The sequence below is a fragment of the Eupeodes corollae genome, chromosome 1, assembly GCF_945859685.1.
Source record: "Eupeodes corollae chromosome 1, idEupCoro1.1, whole genome shotgun sequence".
NCBI lineage: Eukaryota > Metazoa > Arthropoda > Insecta > Diptera > Syrphidae > Eupeodes > Eupeodes corollae.
Genome location: NC_079147.1, coordinates 159,850,968 through 159,873,970, shown reverse-complemented (window position 1 = coordinate 159,873,970; position 23,003 = coordinate 159,850,968). Strand labels below are relative to the sequence as shown.

The window sequence follows — 23,003 nt, the reverse complement described above, 5'->3', positions numbered from 1 at the left end:
CCCAGTTTTAACAAAAGACCCTCTAACCATTCGCTGTGAATTGTATTTTTGATTTATACCATTGGATATCAGAAACAAACTTAGGCGCAGCATAAATTCTGTCATGACCCGCCTTGAACCCAAACTGTTTATCCGAAATAATTTTGCTGCCCGCAGCCTACTTGGTCAGAGCCCTATTAATGATCTTCTCGAAAACTTTGTTGATGCTCAGAAGAAGACTTATCGACCGAAGATTTGACGTATTGGAGTTGTTCATTCCCTTTTTTGAGAGTGGGATTACCACAACGGTCTTCCAATGGCTGAATAATATACAATATTGAAGAGTGTGGTATATAAATATCAAGTCTTACGCACTAGCTACCGCGCCACGGCCTTTCATACAAAAATTAATTTGTGAATTTCCGAAAATGATTCATATTATATTATTTTTATTATAATAATGATAAAAAGGTTACTCTTTGGCACTATAAAAGAAAAAAAATATTGAATCCCCTTGAACCAATCTCTAAAAATAATAATTTTTGGAAATTGCACATTTGCTACTTGAGACTAGCAGTTTGTGAACACGTAATCAAATATAAAGACATCACAAAAATCTGAACTTAAATTGGCTTTCAAAGTTGTGAATATTCGATTCGATTTGCTTCACAAAATCATTTGTTTTTTAATGTATTTAATTAAGTTTCAATACGTTTTTTATTTTAATTGATCTTTTCACAAAACATACAAATGCTAAAACATCGAAACATTTTGAATATTCGGTCCGTAAAAAATATATAAAACAATTATTTGAAACCACATAAATGCATTAAGATGTCAACGACACTAATTTACCATCGTTAAACAAAAACGTAAACAAAAAAGAATCAGGACAATCACTGTTTTAGTTCAAATTCAAGCATTTTTTTTTAATAAATTAGATAACTTAATTATGTATTTCGATCAGAAGAATAGCATAATAATTTACAGTCAACGTCGATCGGGGGAGAAAGCCTCCAGGGGAGTTAGATAAATAGCACAGCTCCACAGCACCTCATTTTAACGGTGTTTCTTTTAGTAAATTATTCATTTTATGTAAAGTTTGAATTGTCAATTTATTTTTGGTCAACCACAGCAGCGTTTGAATATAAAAAACCGTTATATTAATATATGTATAGTTTTATTTTTAAGATACTTTTATTTCTAAATGTTTATTAACTGACATTATTCTTTGAATTAATTTTTGAAAAATGCGATTTTAAAATTTATTCAAACTATAATTCGCAAGCTATTGTCTAAAGCCTATATACCTATGATACGTTTGCAGCTTTTATTGAATCTAAAAGCCGCTCGACGCCATCCGTAGCCAAAGGTGAGTTGATGGTCTCAATTCAATTTTAGTCGGTAGTCGGATTAAGCGTGATAAACAATGAAAATTTGTTTAAGAAATTTTCAAAAAGAACAACACTAAAAAGAGTGACACTAAAAGATTTTGTGAAAAATTAAAAGAAAAGATTTTATTTACTCCGGTGATATAAGAAGTGAAATATTATATCTTACAAGTTTTCTTCGGATATTGTTATTAAATAATTTAAAATTAATAAATCACAATAATAAGTTAAATGCGTGACAAAGAAAACAATTATTATAGTGTCTGTTAAAAGTGAATCAGGGTTACCTCCTTACCACATCTCGTTAACTCTGTGATCATAAGTAAGCGTGTGTCATACATATTGAACATTTTAGTTTATAACCTTTTTTTAATGAACTTCAAACTCCGCCTTAATTTACGAAGGTTTTACTATTGGTATGAATAAAGTTCATACATTTTAACGATTCTGACTATGCTAGACTTTAAATTTATATAACATCTCTGCTTCACTCATTCTTGTCGGCATAATTTTAGCTATAACTGTTCTTAATAAGCTGAAAGAAAAATCTGAAACATTTTTCTTAAGAAATTATTAGCTGAATCACAAACACGCTTCAGCTTCGGCTTCTCCTGACGTTTACGAGTTCAGCCATAGGTATTCAATGCATGCTATCACAATGAAGCTTCGACCCACGTTTCGTTTTACAATCGTAAGGAAAAGAACGTAATGTAACGTAACGTTCAGTTCAATTATCTGAACATTTGCTTTGTCTGACAGCTCAACAGCTGTAAAAAAATATCAACAGACAAAATATTTGCTCTTTGGAGGGATGAAATAATAGAAATGTCATTCAAAGCAATCTCGAAGCAGGCTCACCGTAACGCAGACGAAGCTAAAGCGTGTTTGTTGTTCAGCCATAATGCTTTCTTGCTTCTTCCTGCTTTTCGTCTAAAGGAAATGTTCTGACATTCAAAGTACAAATTCTTAGTATTTTGTAGATTTTTGATTGATATGTTTTCTGTTTAGTTATTTTTGTATGGGGGTTCGATCTACTCTTCTCTTTGAGTAGTGTTCGGTGTTCATTTTTTTTGTTGGCAGATGATTTTAAAGTTGATTATTGGTATATTTAAATAGCTGGAACGGACTAACGGACTTGTTTTCAACATCGTATTTTGTTTTATCCGAAATTTCGTGATCGGGTTAATTGGTTGTCTTCTGGGGTTCATGTCAGTTGATCCAACTATTGTAGTTTTCGTATTGTTTTTTTTGTCCTGATGGTGAATTTTCGTTTGAACGGAATCTCTTTCTTATCTTCCTACGATTTTTCAAAATTTGTAATAACCATTTCTTTATTAAAAATTTTAAGTACATAAACAAAAAATAAGAAAAATCTTTCTAAACCAATACAAAATTGGAACACTGGTCATTGTCCAAGCGCCTTCCATTTTACCAAGTTTGGGTAATGTTTTCACACCAATCGCTACATGTAAACTATTGCTAATGCAAGACGCAAAAATGAAGTCACGAAAAATATCAATTCTACACTAGATTTACGCCCAAGGTGCTTACTATCTCTAAGCAGATAGTATATAAGCTTAATAATCGGTGTCATAACCGGTCACTGCACATAGGAAAGCACGCAACGCGCCTGGTCGTATTCTCAAGCGACTTTTGCAGAAGCTGTATCGATGAGGAAGAGGAGGAAATAATGCTTCATCTCATCTGTACATGCCATGCTCAAGCTCAAAAACGCAAGACTTAGGAGAGTTCTGCTTTAACGATATAAACGTTTTGTAAAGGACTCAAATTGGTTTTATTGAGCTTAGGAAAAAGCCTCAAGATTACCCGTATTTTGTTGGAAAATCTATCCATAATATAGTAGGATTTTACACGAATAACAAAAGCAATATCCATAGTATGAATAACACCGATAAAAGTTGAAGTAGAATCTTAATAGGGATGGGTTTTTGAAATTTATACGAGTCTCGAATGGATCTTATGTGATTTCGTTCTCAAATGTTGGTACGATTGATATTGCATTTGTATGTCTATGGCTGTGTTCGTTGTATAGTTGTGCATTTGGAATCATGTGTTTTCTATTGGGGAAAAAAATCAATCTGTTACTGTTGATATTATTTAGTTTTGTTAATGAAAATGAACTAACTGGGCTTATTTCGCAAGAGAAAATAATAGAAAAGATAATTAAGTTTTGCTATGTTTCCACCAAAGGTTTATGTCAGTTTAGATTAAATAAATCTTTTTGGTAATTCCACCCCACAAGAAGATTTAAAAATGATTAGGTTTGACAGCACTTTCTAAAATGTCAATGGTATTTCGATGTTTCTTATGAAGTGCAAGTGAGATAGTTTGATTCTTGTTAAACAATGAAGAACTGAATAGTTCAGCACCATATAAGATTATGCTACCTACTCCATGTGCATTTTTTTTATTTGATTAAAAGAAATCTTTATTTTTTGTACACAATCCTGCCAATAAACAGACCATAATACATTATCTGTAAAACAAACTCCTCCACACAGGTTTTTCTTCGCAAATTTTGACTTGACTCCAATCCCCGATTGGAATCAAGTCGAATCAAACTCATTTCAACTCGGTTCAGGTATTGAAAGAATTGTGGCGAGCTTCAAGCTCGCTTCAATACCACATTTTAATGTAGCAGTCTACGAACAAACCCCCTTCTTGAAGCAATTTTTAAATGAACTTTTTTTTATAACATCTCAATTTCCAGATGTTTTCTTAACATTTCATCTTGAAAATTGTATATTTTATTAGTTTGAGTTAGTTTTTTTGCTAAGTTAATTTTAACTTTTGATTTTCACGAAAAATTCGTCTATTTGTGTGCTCGTTTATTATTATTCTGACAGATCTTCTTTCAGTTGTACCAATTTTAAATAGATTATAGATTAAGATTTTAGATTAAAATGATTTTATGTATATTAACAACATAAGAACATAACAATTTACATTTACAAAATCTTTATGGCGTGGCTTTGCCGTCTGCCGAAATTTAAATAAGAAATATTTTTAATGACAAATAAAATGAATCACTAATGATTTACTTGAAATATTAGAAGCTAGCATTTAATCCACGAAGAGTCGGACATCTACCCATAAAATGAAATATGTCTTCTCTTTTTGCTGTGTGGCCTAAAATTAAGCGGAAGAAGTTCTACCTTCGCCCTTAGCATCATTGAGATGGATACTACGCCTAGTTCGTCGGCATGTTGAAATTTATAGTTCAGTGTATACTGTACACCGATCTGTAAAGGGATCCTCTTGCTTCACTTTTATACACATTCCAGCAGTTTATATCTGTGTTGGAAATGATCTCGTAGAGTCTTTGTTTCCAGTTATTAGGAGGCTCTTGGTCTCGGCTTAGATCGAGTTTTACAAACGTGCATGACCCAGCCACTCATCATACCATCCAACTTTTCTGCTCTCTGTTATCATCATGATCTTCTTCGGAAGTCGACCTTCATCCATGTTTAAGACTTTTATAATGTAATCAGACTGTAATTTTAGTGTTTTTATGTATAACATTAATAATTCAGTTTCCAGGTTCAACGCATAGTTTGGTGTGTTCGATGGTAGTCTGAACATGTGTTTAAAGTAGAAGCGTAAAAGTTTTTCAACTTCATCATATTGCTGACCTCCCCATACTTGCGCTGCGTAAAGCATGATTGATTCGGCAACAGATTCAAAATCTTTAAATTTCGTGCTATGGTTTAGATATTTGTTGGAGAAACACATCTTCCAAGTTGAGTTTATTGCAGTTTTTGCCTTTACAAGCTTATCTTTCAAGTGCTTTTCCATTTTTAAGTTGCAGGGGGAGATCACTCCAAGGTACTTGTATTCGCTGATAACTCCAAGTCTTTCGTTATTGTAGTGCCACTTCTCATTTGTTCGTAGTCTGCCTCTCCCTCTATTGAAAATCATGATCTTCGACTTCTCTTGGTTGACCACTAGGTTCCATTTGGCACAGTATTCGCATAATCGGTTGATCATCATGAATGGTGAATGAGCTAGAATCACTATATCATCTGCAGAAGTGCTTTGATAGTAGTACTGCTGACTTCAATTCCACCAGGCAGGATTTCCATAACATCGTCGATCAATAGCGCAAAGGGCTAAGAGTACAAATAACAGCGACAGAAACGAATGCTGTGATAAAAGATCTGCAAAATGGCAAAGCACCAGGGTTGGATTGCATTCCCGGGGAATTCTATAAGTTCTGCTCTATAGAGCTCATACAAACAGTAACAAACTTAAGCAATGACATCCTTGAAAAGGGTAATATGCCTCGAGATTTCAAGAAATCTTTGATATTCCCAATCTTTAAAAAGGGCTCCAAATCCGATCCAAACAACTATAGGGGAATATCCATTTTAAACTTACATCTTGGATCAATCACAACAATATGTTCAAAGAGTACCAAGAGGGATTTAGAGCGGGATACTCAACTGTCGACCACATTTTTGTACTTCGCAATGTAGCTGAATATTTTGCATTTTGAAAGAAATTATACGCGTTCTTTGTGGATTTCAAGGCTGCATTCGACACAGTCGATAGAAGATCGTTGATGTACAAATTGTACTGCAAGGGAATGTCTTGCAAATTTGGAAGAGTCATAGAAAATCTGCTGGAAGATACATGGTTAGTATCAGAATGGTTTGAAACGAAAATTGGAGTGAGGCAAGGCTGTACTCTAAGCCCTTTGCCAATTTTAAATACAAAAATCTGGCTACTGCGGATCGTTTTGTTGGCAAATCTCACTCAAAACACGCACTTATTCGTGTGATATCACAAGTTGTCCTACTCCATCACGGACAGACACTTCACCATAACCTAAGCTAATCACAATGAAACTTTTTTAACCTAGTTACAAGTAAAAACAATTTACTATTACTATGTTTACAAATCCATAAACAGAGTTATTATTACAATCTTCCGATGATTAACACGTCCCGAAAAATTTGCCAATCCACACTACACGCAATATAATATAATTCGTCTTCAGAACGACGACAACATATGAAGCTCCATGTAAAAAACTCAAAAAAGTCATGTTAATTTGTTCACGTTTGTTTGTTATGATTATGGCTCTTGCAAAAACAAAAAATTGAAAACCTCCAAGCAAATATTATTTCAGTTATCCGTGATGATTCATTTAATTGATGTGGCAACAAATACAAAAAAAAAGGTCATTATCTGATAAAATTATTTAAAATAATACAAAAAAAACATTTCGAATGTATAAAATTGATGAAACTGTGAAACTGGAATAGCAGCGCAGCGCAATGCTTATTGTAATATCTGTCATGAGATGGGAAAGCTAGCTGTAGCACTTGTGCGTCCAGCTGCTGCTTCCGGTTCTGAACCATAAAATACATTTAATTTTCAAATTCAATATCTCTTCTCTTTCCCCATGTGCTTTGAATTCTAAAAAGACCTTAATATTCTCAGTCAGTCTGGTCTGGTCTGGTGTGACTCTGAGTTTCTGGATGCTCGCAACGAAGTCACAAACCGCAATTATATGTTCACAACAAAGAAAATCCGAATTCAAATTTTATTTGATAACAAAACGCGAATGGAAGAGATGACTCAGTTTTGTTGCTCCTCAATCGTGTTTTTGTAACTTTTTTGTTTTTGTCTTGTCTTTTTGTTGTTTCATTGCTTTAAAAAGGCACTCGTTTGGTGCTACTTGGCTTGTGGCTTTCAGACGTCAACATCAGCTAACCAGCGAGCGGCAGCACCAGCGCCAGCGCCAGGGCTCGTTTGGTGCTACTTGCCTCAACAACATCAGCAAAGCAGCAGCGATTTTGCGTAAATCGTTAAGTACCTTTTGACTATGAATACGCGCGTATTCTTTTTTCTTAGCTATAAATATCGCTAATGTCATTCTGCGGTTAATAACCGCACGGCACTTTATTAAGTTCAGTAGAGGAAAAGTGCCGACTCACACAGAAATCGAAAAACAAATAAACCTGCAACAGCAGCAAGTGGAGTTAAGCATATTATTTCAGTTCTTTTGTTTCCAATTATTTTATCCTCACTGAGTCATATTGAATTTCTCACTTTTAATTCTGTGCAATCATCTGAATGAGTGACACAGTGACAACTCTTATGTAATGCGCCATCGAGGCAAGAGTCATCTGTTGGCGAAGAATGTCTTGTCAATGTCTCATATAAACTTAGTTCTTTTTTGCTTCTTTCCAATGACAAATTATTTTCAAAATTTTCATTAATATTTTGTTATCTTCTCGTTACAGACAAAACAAAACTCGTGATACATTCATTAGAAAGTGATCATTTGGAAGTTGACAGACCACTATCGCCATCTGTGTGCACCTCAGCAAAACTCAGAAAACGAAACAACAACAAGAACAACGAGAAGAGAAAATAATAAAGTACAATTATTGCTTGTGTGAAATTGTGCGGAAACTTTTTGGCTTTTTACAAATATTAGAGAAGAGGAACAGCCGAAACCGTGGCGCATCAACAAACTAAAAATAGATACTCGAATAAAATGGCTAGTACAGGTGACATTTGGTTGCAATGGTTCTCATGTTGTTTTCATCAACCACAATCACCTTCGCGAAGACGACATCAGCGATTACGCATTGATAGATCAATGATTGGTAATCCGACGAATTTTCAACATACCGGTCATATTGGCTCTGCTGATGTGGAGCTAACAACGAATCACCTGAATGCCATACAAACTCAGATGCAAAGCAAAGGAGGCTATGAAATGAGTTCTATTCGAGTGCAGGTATATATTTAAGTATTTAGTAATGTGCCATATGCCATAGATTCGAAATCAATGCTAATTAGAAGCAAAGAAGTTTTTGCTTTAGTAGGCGATAAGATTTGATTAAGCTTTTGGGTAAACTTATTATGTCAATTTCTTTGTTCTTGCAGCCTTATGACATCTAATTTAATTACATAATATAAAATCAGGTAGCGCTACAGTACGGGACGGACCTGATTCTCAACCAACGTGTCTCTCCAGCCATCTTGGTCCATAGCTAGCTGTCTCCAGTTTCGTTCGCCAAGTTGGTTGAGGTCCTCTCGCACCTGCATGCGCAACCTGATCTTGCTCTACTGCGCCGTCTCTCGGGATTGGATTCGAAGACCTTCCGGGCTGGAAAGTTGTTGTTCATTGGCTAAACATGATTCAGGCATCTAAGTCGTTGGACATTTATTTTAACCAGGTCAATGTCGCTGTACAGCCCTGTACAGTTGGTCGTAGTATATTCTCCTCCACTCTCCATCTATGCAGACGGGACCGAAAATCAATCAAAGGACCCTAAGACGCTCTCGTCATTCTTTGACAGAGTCCAAGCCTCAGGGCCATAAATTAAAACCGGAATGATGGCCGTCTTATTGTTGGTGACTTTAGATGATTGAGAAAGGATTTTATCACTCAATTGCATTCTAAGTCGAAAGAAGCAGCGATTTGCAAGAGTTATTCTTCGTTTGATTTCAGCGCTGGTGTCGTTGTCTGTGTTAATAGCGGAGCCTAGGTAGACAAAGTCCTTAACTACCTCAAAGTTATAGCTGTCCATGGTGACGTTTTGTCCAAGACGTCGTTGTTCAGTGTCCTTTTTTGATGTCAGCATATACTTGGTCTTGCCCTCATTGACCACTCTTCTTCGCTTCCGTCGCAATGCTCAAAAACGCTCCACTGACATCACGCTTTGATCTTCCAATTATGTCAATATCATCTGCGTATCCGAGTAATTGGATGGACCATTAGAAGATTGTGCCTCTAGTGTTGACGGTTGAGTTTCGCACAATTCTTTCCAGAACGATGTTGAAGAAGTCGCATGACAGTGAGATCTTTTCAGACCTTGATAGAGCAGCGTGCATTCTCCATCGTCATTCTGCACAAACGGATAACTTTGACAAGGATGCCAAAAATAGACATTGCTCTGTAGAGCTCTTCCCTATTTATGCTGTCATACGTGGCATTAAAATCGATAAAGAGAGGGTGGGTATTGATTTAAAGTTCCTGGGTTTTTTCCAAGATCTGTCGTAGTGTGAATATTTGGTCGATAGTGGACTTTCCTGGTCTGAAGCCACACGGCAGATAGGATCTTAGATGCAATGTTGAGGAGACTGATGCCTCTGTAGTTGACGCAGTTTAGAGGGTCTGCTTTGTTATGTATCGGGCACACTATGCTGAGGCTCAACTCATCGGGCATGCTTTCTACCGACCATATTTTGCAGATGAGTTGGTGCATGCTCCCTACCAAGTCATCGCCTGCTGCTTTGCTAGTTCGGCAGCGATGCCGTCAGCTCCAGCAGCTTTGTTTAACTTAAGTTAAACCTGTTGTGACATCCCTCTATCTCCTCGATCGCGTGCTTCTCGTTCTCTCTCTTTTCCATCTAAGAAGCCGGTGTTCCTCTCTCCGGCATTCGTCGTCAAACCAGGGGTTTCGCTGTTGTGGCCGTGTTAAACTTCAGAGGCGAAATCTCTGATGGCTGCAAGGCAATGTTGCCACTGGTTTTCAATGCTTAATGCAGGCAGCATAGGACTCCTTAAGAGGTTATTAGAGACTCGATCGGAAAAGGACATGGCAGTCTCTTGCGATAGTAGCCGTCTAACGTCGAATCTTCTCACAGTACTTCCTTGTTTTGGCTTGAATCGGAATATCTGTAGGTGTACCTTGGCTACAACGAGGTAGTGGCCCCTCGGAAAGTTCGGTCATCTGAAGAAGTGTCGTGCGTTGATCGCAATGTGGTCAATATGGTTGACAGTTGATTAATCAGAAGATTTGCATGTCCCCTTGTGAATATTGAGATGTGTGAACTGCGTACTAGCTACCAGAACGTCTCGCCCCGCAGCGAAATCGACCAGCCTGAATCCATTGTCGGAGGTTGTGTTGTGCAGGCTGTATCTTCCGATTGTCCCACCACAGAAGTCTTCTCTTCCTAGCTTGGCATTAAAATCTCCTAAGACAATTTTAATGTCATAGCCAGGCCACTGCTCATAAGTCTTGTCCAAGAGATCGAAGAATATGTCTTTTGTGTCTTCATCTTTCTCCTCTGTTGGGGCATGCGCATATTAGGCTTATGCTGGCGAATTTAGCCTTGATGCGGATTGTCGTGATGCGCTGGCTCACACTGTTGAAACTTAAGACTTTTTGCCTGAGTCTAGTTCCAACAACAAATCCACACCCAAATAGACGCTGTCTTTGTTCTCGGTAGCAGTCGCCGTAGTCGCAGTCTTTTAGTTTGCGTTTGCCGGTCCATCCCATCGCACTTCTTGGATGGCGGTAATATGTGCCTTGCAGCAGTTTAGGGCTGCTAGTTGTTCGGCTGCACGCGGTCTGTTAAGGGACCCAACATTCGACGTACAGATCCGAAGTTCGTTGTCCTTATTTCGTTTGCGTGGGTTGTCAACATTGAATCCGTATCCGAGGCTTGTTGGTGCTTCGCAACTAAGGTCTTTTGTACGTGGCCAGGAGTCACCCCAACGGCACAACCCCCTGCCTGGAGGGCCACATCCTTAGTATAACTCCAAGGACGGGGAGCCGGATAAACCGCTCCTTACAGGCCTGGGCTCCGAATATGTCGAAGAAGCCCTATAGGGTCTTAACCGATCTGGTCTTATTTTCGAGGAGATACAAAATTCCATTTGTCAACCCTCCTTACATTAAAGGAATCCAATTAAAATTCTCAGACGAGGCCAAATACCTAGGTCTTGTCTTAGACAAAAAACTAAATTGGAAACGCAACGTACAGGAAAGAGTCAAAAAAGCTACTGTAGCTCTCTTTTCTTGCAAAAAAGATATTGGTAATAAATGGGGTTTACAACCCAGAATCACGCATTGGCTATACACATCGGTAATCAGACCGATTTTAACGTACGGTGTAGCAGTATGGTGGACTGCTTTAGAGAAAGGTATAAACAGGGATAAGTTAAATAAAGTCCAACGTTCAGCCTGCCTATGTATAAGCGGATCGCTTCGCACGACCCCGTCTGCGGCACTGGACACCTTGCTCTACCTTACACCTCTTGACATATTTAGTAAACAAATAGCTGCAAGCTCTGCTATCCGCCTCAATGCTTCGTCGCAGTGGACTAACAACAACATTGGCCACTCCGTAATTCTAAGGTACTTAGAAACAATTCCAAAGCACACAGACTACACCATCCCCCAACTACAATTCGATAGGAATTTCCAGATTTCTATACCTACCAGATCTTTTTGGGAGGATAGGACATTCTTGGAGGATGAGTCAATCTACTTTTACACAGATGGCTCAAAACCCAAAGAAGGGGTTGGTGAACGACTGAAATTAAGTCTCTCATTCCGCCTTCCCAATCATTGTAGCGTGTTCCAGGCGGAACTTTTGGCGATTAAGGAAGTCTTGTCTTGGCTCAAAGAAAACGTGATATCAACATCTGATATCCGTATTTTCTCCGACAGCCAGGCCGCTATCAAATCTCTGGACTCAGTCTCTACAAACTCTATAACAGTCCATAACTGTCGATCATCTCTAATGGAGATGGCGCAACAGTTTAATATTCACCTTTGCTGGGTGCCGGGCCATAGAGACATTCCAGGTAACTGTAAGGCAGATGAACTCGCCAGGAACGGTACAGTACAACCCATCCTACCACGTTTGGCAAGGACTGGCATACCAATCGCTACTTGTAAACTGCTACTAATGCAAGACGCTGTGAGGAGGGCAGGCACCAGGTGGACCAACATCACCACGTGTCAAGCCACAAAAAACATCTGGCCAACACTGGATTTAAAACGTTCAAGGTGCTTGCTCTCTCTAAGCAGATCGCATATAAGCTCGATAATAGGTGTCATAACCGGACACTGTCTAATAGGAAAGCACGCCATGAGACTAGGCGTATTCTCAAATGACTTTTGCAGAAGCTGTATGGACGAGGAAGAGGAAGAAACGGTTCTTCATCTTCTCTGCACATGCCCTGCTCTAGCTCGAAAACGCAAGAATTACCTAGGAGAATTCTTCTTTAACGATCTAAACGATCTAAATCATATCGGGATAATCAGCCTCTCACGTTTCGTAAGAGACTCTAACTGGTTCCATTGAGCTTAGGAGGAAGCCTCAAGATTCATGTGGTATCACAATGGGCCATTAAACTGGCCTAAGTGTGTCCGTTCCATCTTAGACAGCCACTATAACCTAACCTAACCTATAGGGTCTTCATATTTGTGTTCATAATTATAGTAGCCTAAGTAAATTTCGAAAAAGAAGTTAAATAAAATGGGATATCCCCAATAGGAGTAAAAGTTCGAGTTAAAGAAATTATTTTGCATCGAACAGAATCTAAAAAGTTCGATTTATAGAGAAATTCTACTTACAGAAGTTTCAATTATGGAGGGCAAAATTCATGAAATTAAGGTTGAAAAATCAAAGTTCTCAATAAAATTTTGAGTTATGGAAGTTGGACTTATAGCAAAAATTTGATTACTTATGACAAGAATTTTATTAATAAACAAATTAATATATTTACAGAGCAAAAGCAAAATTTTTCTAAATAAATAATTCTCACAAATTTTAAGTTAACTATTGTCTTTTTTAATTCCAGGCATGCTGATAAAAATCAACTGCATAGATTAAGCAACTCAACTTTAAAACTATTCATCTAGATTGGTAGACCTTCCAAACGTAGTAGAAAGCTGCAATTGCGAACTACACAAAATAAGAACTTCATAATAATGAAAAGGGACTCTTAATTCCCTTTCAAGGCTTCCAAATAACAAGTAGTGCAATCTGTCATAATCACACACTTATAAAAAGAACTGAAGATCGCAATGCATTTGCCGAGTATTTATTTTTATTTTTTATTTAAAATTTCAATATATGCCTTTTGACTAATATTATTATTAATAATTAATTAAAAAAACAAAAATACATAGGTAGATAAGCAATGCATGGCACGTACACATTTTTGCTACTTTGAAGTTGATTTTATTTTACAAAACAAAAAAAGAGACATAAAAACTGACTATTTCTCTGTAATTTATACTTTATTCTTAAATATATATTAAAATTTTTTTTTTATTTTTAAAATAATACAAAATAAAAGTGAATAAAGCGTGAAAAAACACTAAACACGCACACATACACATAATTGCATTAGAATGTAAATATTTACATAAAGAATATATACCACTTAATTCGTAGTTAATTGTTAGAATCTAAGAATGATAAATAAAAATAGTTTATAAGTCACACTCATAAATAAATAAATACAAAACAAAAACATGTTAATGAAAAAATGGACTTTCAAAAATAGTAAGCAATTTAAAATGAACTTAAACAAAAATGGACTTAAACTCGAATAATATTAATAATTTAAAGTGCATTTGAAATTTTACACAGTGACTGAAACTTTATATGACTTTTTTCTACATTTTTTTAAAAATTACAACTTTGTCAGAATTTTTATACATTTATCTAGAATTTCTTTTTTCTCTTAAAGATCCAAAAATTGTATTACATTTTTATGATAAATTATAAAAAAAATAGTTTCTTAGCTTTGTAGTGTATTCTCTTTTTAAAGCATTTTTCTTGGTACTTAAAAACGATAAATAAAAACACAATGTTTTTTAATTCTTCTTCTCCCCAAGTGTCTACCTTATATAAATTTTGTGTATACAGTTGATGTAGTCTGAAATGAGAACTTAAAAAGAATTTGCATTTACGCACAAATAATAAAAAGATAATAATAATTACATATAAATATTTATATATTATTAGAGATATAATTTTATAGAAAACTAAAATAAAAAAAGAAAGAATAAAGAAACATTAATATTTTAGTTTATATTTGATTGAGTTTAATATAAATGCGAATGCAAACTACAAGAAAGAAATTAATAAAAATAATTGTTGCACGTTTTAAACTTGTACCTTAGAAAAATCAAACTCAATATTTGTCAATGTAAAATATTGGAAAAGAAAATATAACTCAAGATAAATTGTAAATTTGTATGTTGATTGTGTTTCTTTTTTGTTGAGAGATCTGCTGAAAAATTCTTCAAAATATCGATAACGTTTATCCGACTCTGAATATCGGACATGTAACGGTATAGACAGCAACAATAGTTGTCAACCCTTCCATCTTACAGATGGCGAGGACCGGGCAGGCATGCTTGCAAATTTTCTTAAGGTCGTCGGATGTGGAGTGGATTCTTTTAGCCTGCCTATCTGGAGCACCGTACATAATATTCATGCCTGACTTCAAAAATAATATTAACAACACAAAAATTAAAAAATAAGATTAAAATAAACTAGGACAGCAAATAAAAATTTGACATACAGACAAACAAAATGGACAATTGAAAATAAGCTACTTTGAATGTATGTAATCAAAGTATGTATAGAAACTAGCAAAGAATTCTTCTGAACTAATTTACTTAACTGTCCTTCCAATGCACGGGTACATTTGGTGTTATTGGTACGCTTGAGCATCCCACCCCTTTGCCTATCTCATTGCTGAGAAGACACCTTGGCTGCCGCGCGCTCACAAACTACGACAGCCCCTAAATATAGGCCTAAGCCTCACCTGCGGAAACACTCAACTATTTTCGGACTCTCATATCCTATCTGCCATCAATCACTCCTGTACAAAATTTAAAATCCCATTTTAAAATAAATTTCCAAAATGAAAATCATAAAACTGTTCATTCCATTTTTCAACATGCAATTTTATTTAGATAATAAATGGTTTAAATATTTTAAATAAGTTAGGTAATAATAAATTAGATATAGAAACAATGAAAATAATTTTTATAATAAATGAAGAAAGTAATGACTGAAGATAAATGAAATTTTGCTCGAGAATATGTATAAACAAAAATTTAAAACGAAAATATACACTACCTGAAGATATCCTCCTACGTGTACGCACAAGCAGCTCAGGATTCTCAGTTTTGTATCTAAGGAAAATTGAAACGAAAATCGGCATACACACAATCTCGAGTTAATTTCTGTACACATAAAGAAACAAGATTACAGCAACATAAATAAAAACAAGGAAAGGGAAGAAAATTAAATTATTTAAACAAATCTTTATAACTAAGAAAACTATGACAAAACAAGAATTACATACAAATTAAAGACAAATTATTTAAACCAATTCAAAAATTTAAAACAAAAACAGGATGGTCTCAGGATTAGCAGGGACTTTCACGAGTTCAGGGGGTCGAATACGTATTTTTTTCCAGTTGTTCAGTTTTTGTTTCTTATTTTTTTTTTTTTGTTAAAAGTATTATTTCCTTCACATAGGTTAGGTTAGGTTAGGTGGCTGTCCAGATGTCCAAGGGTCCATTGTGATACCACTAATGAGGTTACTCATGGGAGAGTAATGAACTTAAACAAACTTAAACAATTTCGTACTTTGAATAAAGTTAGAGAGACGTTTTGTGTCAATCGTTGCCAGTTCACTGGTACAGAATTTAAAGAAGAAGGGATTACCGAAAAAGTTATTCCTTCTAATGGAGAGTGCTGGACATGTACACAGAGGGTGTTGGACTGTTTCCTCTTCCTCCTCGTCCATGCAGCTTCTACAGAAGTTATTTGTGTAGACCCCTAGCCTCAGAGCATGTCTTCCTATTAGGAAGTGTCCTGTTATTACTCCAATTGTAGAGCTTATACTTTGCCTGCTCAGGGATATCAAGCCTTTTGACCGTTTTAAGTCTATGCTTGGTTGCTAGGCAGGTGGTGTGACCATCTAGCATTTGTTGATTCTAGAGCATATTGTTTGAGAAGATATTTGCATGTAGCAAGTAATGTTCCTGTGTTATGTTTTTGTCTAACATAAGGCAGAAGTGTTCCGTTTTTGGCGAGCTTATCGGCTTTGCAATTTTCCGGAATGTCTCTGTGGCCCGGCACCCAAATGAGGTGAATGTTTAACTGTTCCGTCATCTCATTCAGAGATGATCGACAATCGTGGACTGTTTGAGAGTTTGTGGAGACAGACGCGAGAGATTTAAGAGCAGCTTGGCTGTCTGAGAAGATTCGTATATCCTAACGAGATATAAAGTTTTCTTTGAGCCAGGATAGTGCTTCTTTAATCGCCATTACTTCTGCCTGGAATACACTACATTGATTGGGAAGTCTATAGGATAGACTGAGATTCAGTTGTTCTGAAAAGATACCACTTCCAACTCCGTGATCGGTCTTTGAACCGTCTGTATAGAAGTGTACCGCATGGTCTTCCAGGGGTCTCTCTTCTTCCCCGGAGGATCTTTAAGGGATGGACACATGGAAGCTTTTACCAAATACCATTTTTGGCGTGTTATAGTCTAAGCGATCTGGGGTAGATCTGAAACTGTCTAGAATAGTAGTATGTCCAGTATTGTTACTGTTCCATTGAGAGGTAGTTCTAAGCCTCACACATGAGTTGGCTGCTACCATTTTGGAGAACATGTCATGAAGTGTTAGGTTTAAAAGCACTTCCAGTGCTGCGGTTGGTGTTGAGCGCTCCTGTTATGCACATACCTGCTGACCGCTGGACTTTAATGAGCTTATTTCGATTTACCATCTTGTCCAGGGCGGTCCACCATACGACAGCTCCATAAATGAGTATCGTTCTGATTACCGAAGTGTATAGCCAGTGGGTTATTTTTGGGGAGAAGCCCCATTTTGAACCTATGGCCTTTTTACAAGTAAAAGCGCTACAGTAGCCTTTTTTACTCTTTCATCAATATTTGCCTTCCAATTTAGTTTTTTGTCTAAAATGAGGCCAAAATATTTAGCTTGGTTGGTAAAGCTTAATGGTATTCCTCTAATCTTGGGTGGGCTAATCTGTGGAATTTTATATCTTCTCGAAAAGAGTATTAATTCTGTTTTATGTGGATTGACGTCCAAGCCACATTGCTTGGCCCATTTTATTAGCCTATTTAAGGCATTTTGTAGGATTTCCGAGATACGGATATTGCAACGTTCGTCAGCATAGGCAATCACCCTGAAACCCTTTGCTTCCAACTTTCAGTTTTTTTCATACAAAACTAAAATCTACAAAAAATTTTACGCAAAATTGTTAAAAATGTACGGTCGAGGAAAAGGTATCGGAAGCCATTGGTACAGATGTAGGGTGCCATTTTAGAGCGAGGTTGGGTGCCGGCTGTCGTTAGGCAAATGGGAATGGGTATGATAGGTTCGGGAGTGAGAGGTATGCGGTGCATAACGTAGCTTGTCGTGTGTTGGGGGGTCTTGCTACCGTAACCGGAACTCATCTCTTTATAAAAACCAACACTTCATTCACTTTTCTCCGGGGCTGCTGATTACGTCACGCCCTGGCATTTACCCAACCATCCTGGAATTGACTCGGCGTGGTTTTTCGGATTCCTCTAAAGCGGAACCAGAAAAGTTCACCTCCGTGCATTTACATTTCCGCCTAACCTGGAATTAGTTATCCCATACCGCACCCCCTGAAAATAACTCCCTATTCCATCTATAAAGCCAAATCACAATAAAAAAAACACTGAATTTTATAGCATCGTTTTTAGAAAAAGACTTAACTCTCTTATTCACATTATTAATACTCAAAATACCTATAAAACACTAAGCCAAAAAAACAAGACTACTAGGAAAATTTCATCAACACAAAAAAACAACAACGGGCGCTATAATCGCCGGAGCCACGCGGCGAGTCTTTGCTTCTCCAGCGTCCCGTATCTCAATCGATTCCTAATCTGCGTCCTGTGTGCTGTAAGCCTCGAGGTCCAGACAGGATCCTCTGGCTCTTGCGTAACCATTTGCTTTTTTGTTTTACTGCGCGGATGGATTGTTTCACGAAGTAATAAATAAATACTTATTGCTTGGGAGCCCGGGTAATAATTTTAATCCAAATAAACCAAAAAAAAAGGACAAAAACGAACACGAGTGCGGGCCAAAACATGTACATACATAGAACATCAACACTAGAGTAGCAAGGAAAAGGAAGAAACCTAAATGACAATAACTCCAACCTGGGAGTGGCAGGAATCCCTGAGGCTGAAGCTAAATAACATTTTTTCCCTTCTTCTTTACTTTCTATAGCCTTGAGTTTTTTCTACAGGTTAGGATCTTACAACACTGGGACGATCTAACGAAGGACTAAGGAGCCAAAATCCACACAAAACAAACGTATCATATAAAGGACGATGAATGGAATACATAAATACATACATTTTTATCTTCCAGGAGGAGAAATACTACCAAAATACAAAAAATTGGTTTCGACTAAATCTCGTTAGCAAAAATAGGTTTTGAAATCAAACTATTTCATCACATCCAAAATATTGTTGGTAATTTTAAAATGTTTTCTGTATGTTTGTTCTTTGAATTATTTAAATCCGTTTAAAATCTAAATAAACACAAAAACACTACTTATAAACTATATCAACTCAAAAAGTCTATTGCACTGAAATATTTAGTCAAGAAATTCTCTTCTTTTAAATATAAATTTTCATGAACATAAAAACTATTTGGCAACTTAAAAATCGAAGTTAAAAAAATGAACCTAACTCCATTAAAATCTTTCTCAAACAGTTATCCTTCCTTTAAAAAAAAAAAACGTTAAGTAAGATTTGTATAGCTGCATTGTAACCGCTATAAAAGCTTTAAGAAAGGTTGGATTCTGAAATCTCAATATCTAAAGAAATCAACCATCAACGAATGAATATGGAAACCCTGAAAAAATGTGATTTTAATTTTAATAAACCAATAATCGAGAGATAAAACAAATAATGGTGGGACGTACGTGATTTTATGGAATATTAAAAAGTATTGTACATTCGGAAATACTTATTGCTTACTAAAATAAATAGAACTTAAAAAGAACATTTATGTCAAGTTGAATCAAAATCAATCAAAACAGTCTTGTCAAAGTGTTAAAATTGAAAATAAATAACATTTTCCACCTCAAAATTAAAAAATTCTCTCCACTTCACGACACCAACGCCAATAATGCGGAATGTGCTCGACCTAAAAGTTCTAACTAATGAGAGTACTATGGTTTTCATATAAAATGACTACACTTCTCTCCTCAAACAAGCCATTCCATAGGCGTCACAAATCTTTTCACTTTCAGATAACATAATAAAATGGGAGGTGTTATTCTTTTTTTGTGAAGAAATAACGAACAGTAGAAACACTTCTATCTTCAATTGTTAGTACACGTACTGACATAAAGGTGGTGTGAAAATGTGTACCTAATAAAACGGTGTTTGAAAAGAATTAGCCAAGAACTCAACCACTATGTTTCGATAACGAAATCTTTGAATGCACCCATTTATAGGCGGAAGTGTACATTCATTGTATATATATTTTCTATAGTACTCTCATGAAGAGGAACGATCGAAGCGACATCTGAGAGGCGTGGAGATGATTGAATTTGATCCCTTTTTTTATACCCCTCAATAGTTGAGAATGAAGGAAAATTCAACAATAATTAAAGAATAGAAAATAGAGAAGAACATATGCAAATGTAGTAGGAGATCGAGGGAGACAATAGCAACAACTTTTTGACATTATATGTGTGTATGCATATTATACTTAAAGAGGAAAGTTTTTACGGTTATGCTTTGAAAAGAAATAGAAAAAATATTTATAAGAGAAACAATAACAACGCAAAAAAGTACTGCAAGAGTATTTTTTGAGGTAGGTAGTGAATATAATATATTTTTTAATATATTTGTTTTTCAATTCAATAGGGTGTTCCTGATAATTGTCTTTATTTTTGATATGACTCTTAAATCAAAAAAATTATATTTTATCTTTTTTATACCAAAAATGTAGTTTCATGTAATTCCTTTAGTTTGTCAGTTTCATATGTATATGTATATATTTATAAAGGGTGAATTTTTAAAAAATATATGAAAGTTAAAAACAAACATAGCTACATACAATTCGGAAAAATGCATGAAATTTTTATTTGAATGTATAGCACGATCCATATAATTTAATTTTTGAAGATTATTTCATGCTGATGTTGAACTTGACCGCGCCTCAAGGCGTCCATTCGCTTAGTCCAATTTTCAATATTTCAATTCAATAAATTGCAAGCGTTGTTCGTTTGTAAGACGATTCATGGTGCAATTATACTCGTAGACCAAACTGAAGACGTTTGATAGTGAAACAAAACACGAAACGTGCGTCAGCTGTTTAAACCAGTTTTGCCAAAAAGATAACAGGTACAAAATCTCCCTTCACTTCAAAAGGGACTCTTTTGTTTTCAAAAGGACTTTTTTCTTGATTAGCTTTTCGGTAATAATTTTGATTTCGTCAGTACTTGCAGTTAAACCTCAAACTATCTACCAATTCATTATTAAGATCTCATATACTAGAGTCAAATTGGCTATTTATTCTGATAAGATATCCGTTTTTGAGAAGTTTTTGTTGCTAAATTCCTAGACATGCTAATTAAAATGCCCGCCGTAAAAAAACTCTTGATACAAGGTGCAAACTCGGCATACAATGCACTAACAAGTATGTTTGTATCTTTTACAAGAAAAGACCTTAAAAGATTAAAACCGAAAAAAGTAAAATATTCTGGACTATATGAATCGAAGAGTTCCATGGAAGCAATTAATGTTATCATAATGATATCTCCATACAAGAAACACTTCCATTCTGTCAAAATCACGATATCTTATATATTAGGCTTATATCTTTCCAATTAAGGCATTGATATCTGTAAGGTTAATTTTTGAACCTAGTTTTATATTATATTGTATTTATTTATTTGAATGTTTTCATATAAAAATTTCAAATTCAATTCAGTACACCCTATTTAGCCGTTAAAAAACAAAAAGCATCCAAGTTTTGAATAAATTTTAATTTTTGATTGTGTTTATACTTGATGCGTACAAATAACAAATAATACGCAAGAATAACAACAACAAAATAACTGAATATATTTAAAATCTTCAATGCATCATATGCCAAATATGGCAACATTTCATTTTTCACAAAAATTGAAAATTTAAAATGAAATGAGAATTATTAATTTCAAAATACCTACAACGTTATTGTATACATAGCTACAAACATATGTATTTGTATATGCCAAATATGGCAACATTTAATTTTTCACAAAAATTGAAAGTTGAAAATTTAAAATCTAACGACAATTTTTAAATTCAAAATACCTACAACGTTAAAGTATACATAGCTACAAGCATATGAATACATATGCACATCTCCTCTACATTCACGCATGAAAGCAAAACAAAAATGTAAACAAATATTATTCCTTTTTGGTTTGAAATTTGTACTTTGGCTATCTCCCTCGAACATATTAATGCTTATGGAACCTAAACAAATTTACTTTTCTCATTCTTTCTTTAGTAATTTTCTCCTCATTTTTGATTTCCTACCAAGCATTTTGATACACTCAGCGCCATAAACGGCGTGGAGATGAAATAAAAATTTGCGTTCCATAGGAGTACTATAGGAAATATATATACAATGAAGTGTACAAGCAGACATTTTAAAATTTTTAAAATTTACCCAACGAACGTCGCGATGTTTAACAGCCTCGAATTGATAATATTTTATTTGTTAATTCTTTGGTAGAGCAGGAAGTCATCACAAAACAAACGAAGTAACACAATTTCTTGATTTTATCAGTACAGTACGTACAATCGAATATTCCCTCCATCATAAACAGTACACCTTAGTTGCCTTCTTAGATATAGAAGGTGCATTTAACAATGTCGGTACATCTGCACTTGCACGTGTATTGACATCACTGAAGGTAGATAAGTCGATCAGCGAATTGATTAATCAGATGCTGATAAGCAGGATTATCAATTCAAAACTGGGCTATTTTACTGCAGAAAGGGGTGTCAGCAGAGGTACGCCACAAGGTGGTGTCCTATTCCCTCTCCTCTGGAACTTAGTAATAAATGAATTACAAGTTGCTCTAGAAAGAGTAACTCTATTGCAGTCACAGTTAAACATCCCAATATACTAAAAGAACTCTAACAAAACGCTCTAAATAAGCTCAACAGATGCGCAAATCGGTGTGGACTAGACGTTAACCCACAAAAAACCGACCTTGTCCTCTTCACAAGGAAATACAAAGTCTCACTTATTGACCCTCCCCTCATAAACGGTGTACCACTTTAATTCTCAGAACAAGAAAAATACTTGGGTCTCATTTTGGATAAGAAATTAAGTTGGAAACCTTATAATCAAGAGAGAATAAACAAGGCCACAGTAGCCCTGTTCTCCTGCAAAAAGGCCATTGGTAATAAATGGGGTCTACAGCCCCGCATTACACACTGGCTATATATCTGGGTCATAAGGCCGATCCTTACTCATGGAGTAGCGGTATGGTGGACGGCTCTAAATATAGCAACAAATCGCGATAAACTCAGCAAAGTCCAACGAACAGCCTGTCTGTGTATGGGAGGAGCACTTCGCTCTACCCCTTTCGCCTCACATGATGTTCTGTTCCATCTAAGACCGCTGGACATTTTCAGCAAGCAAACGGCCGCTAATACAGCCATACGGCTTCAAGCCTCCTCTCTGTGGATCAATAATGGAACTGGCCACACCACTATTTTGAACTCGTTCAGAACTATAAACAGTAATATTGACTACACCATACCCCATCCTCAGTTTAATAGCTATAGCTTCAAA

The 23,003-nt window shown here is 35.8% G+C and overlaps 1 protein-coding gene across 3 annotated transcripts in view; it reads left to right on the top strand.

Annotated features, from left to right (window-relative positions):
• The window catches only part of LOC129939692 (CDC42 small effector protein homolog), a 49,701-nt gene extending 35,341 nt beyond the window's left edge, over positions 1–14,360 (top strand). For 2 of the 3 annotated variants that reach the window (XM_056047800.1, XM_056047801.1), the window contains exons 2-3: positions 7,643–8,145; positions 12,952–14,360. In XM_056047800.1, coding sequence (XP_055903775.1) covers positions 7,900–8,145; positions 12,952–12,960 — 255 coding nt within the window. In that variant the 5' untranslated portion in view covers positions 7,643–7,899 and the 3' untranslated portion in view covers positions 12,961–14,360. Of the gene's footprint in view, positions 1–6,874; positions 7,204–7,642; positions 8,146–12,951 lie in introns of those variants that run through there. The other variant, XM_056047802.1, reaches the window with a different exon arrangement.
• Positions 14,361–23,003: the final 8,643 nt, after the last annotated feature.